Source organism: Penaeus monodon, chromosome 25, assembly GCF_015228065.2.
Source record: "Penaeus monodon isolate SGIC_2016 chromosome 25, NSTDA_Pmon_1, whole genome shotgun sequence".
Classification (NCBI taxonomy): Eukaryota; Metazoa; Arthropoda; class Malacostraca; order Decapoda; family Penaeidae; genus Penaeus; species Penaeus monodon.
The window spans coordinates 39,023,734-39,024,320 of NC_051410.1; the positions used below are offsets into that span (position 1 = coordinate 39,023,734).

Below are 587 nucleotides of genomic sequence, written 5' to 3' on the forward strand. Positions count from 1 at the left end.
TAATGTGACTTTGCCTAGCTTGATATTTCACAGACAAATAGATCAGTATAAGAGGAACTTTTTCATATATATTTTGTAATTTTTTAAACAATATTGTTTTTTCTTTTTCTCTTGGGTGTGATCACAGATTCAGGTGTATGTGTACCATGCTTTGATGCACAGAAACTCCCGTGAACGACTCTCGGAAGATCCCCCAACACAAGAAGCAGCCCTTGAGCTAATCAGGAAGAAGATTGCTCAGGAAAATTCCCGCAATCTCAGGTCTACTTTGACAAAGGAGGTATGAATAGTTTTGCACCATGGTTCCTGTTGCTTGAAATTGAGATTGTGATATGATTTCTTTTTCTTGCATGCATTACGTAATAGTGTGATAAGTGCAATGAAATGATCTCTTGTCAGACCGAGGAGTACACAGTGCAGAAGTGGCGAAAGATATACATGGAAGCCCACAGCCCTTTGGTGATGCCAATGACACGGCAGGAAGTTGTGGATTCTGCTCAAGCCAGGGGAGTTCAAGTTACATTAGAAAACTTCAGTAACACATACAGGTAGGAGAGACTGCAGATGATCTCATATTTCAACTTTGG

General features: G+C 40.0%; 1 protein-coding gene across 1 annotated transcript in view; it reads left to right on the top strand.

The window, feature by feature from the left end:
- Positions 1 to 587, top strand: part of LOC119589244 — a gene marked incomplete in the record, with an annotated part of 3,509 nt that overhangs the window by 974 nt on the left and 1,948 nt on the right. The window contains 2 exon segments of the mRNA XM_037937857.1: positions 128 to 280; positions 400 to 548. Of these exon segments, the coding sequence (XP_037793785.1) occupies positions 128 to 280; positions 400 to 548 (302 nt within the window).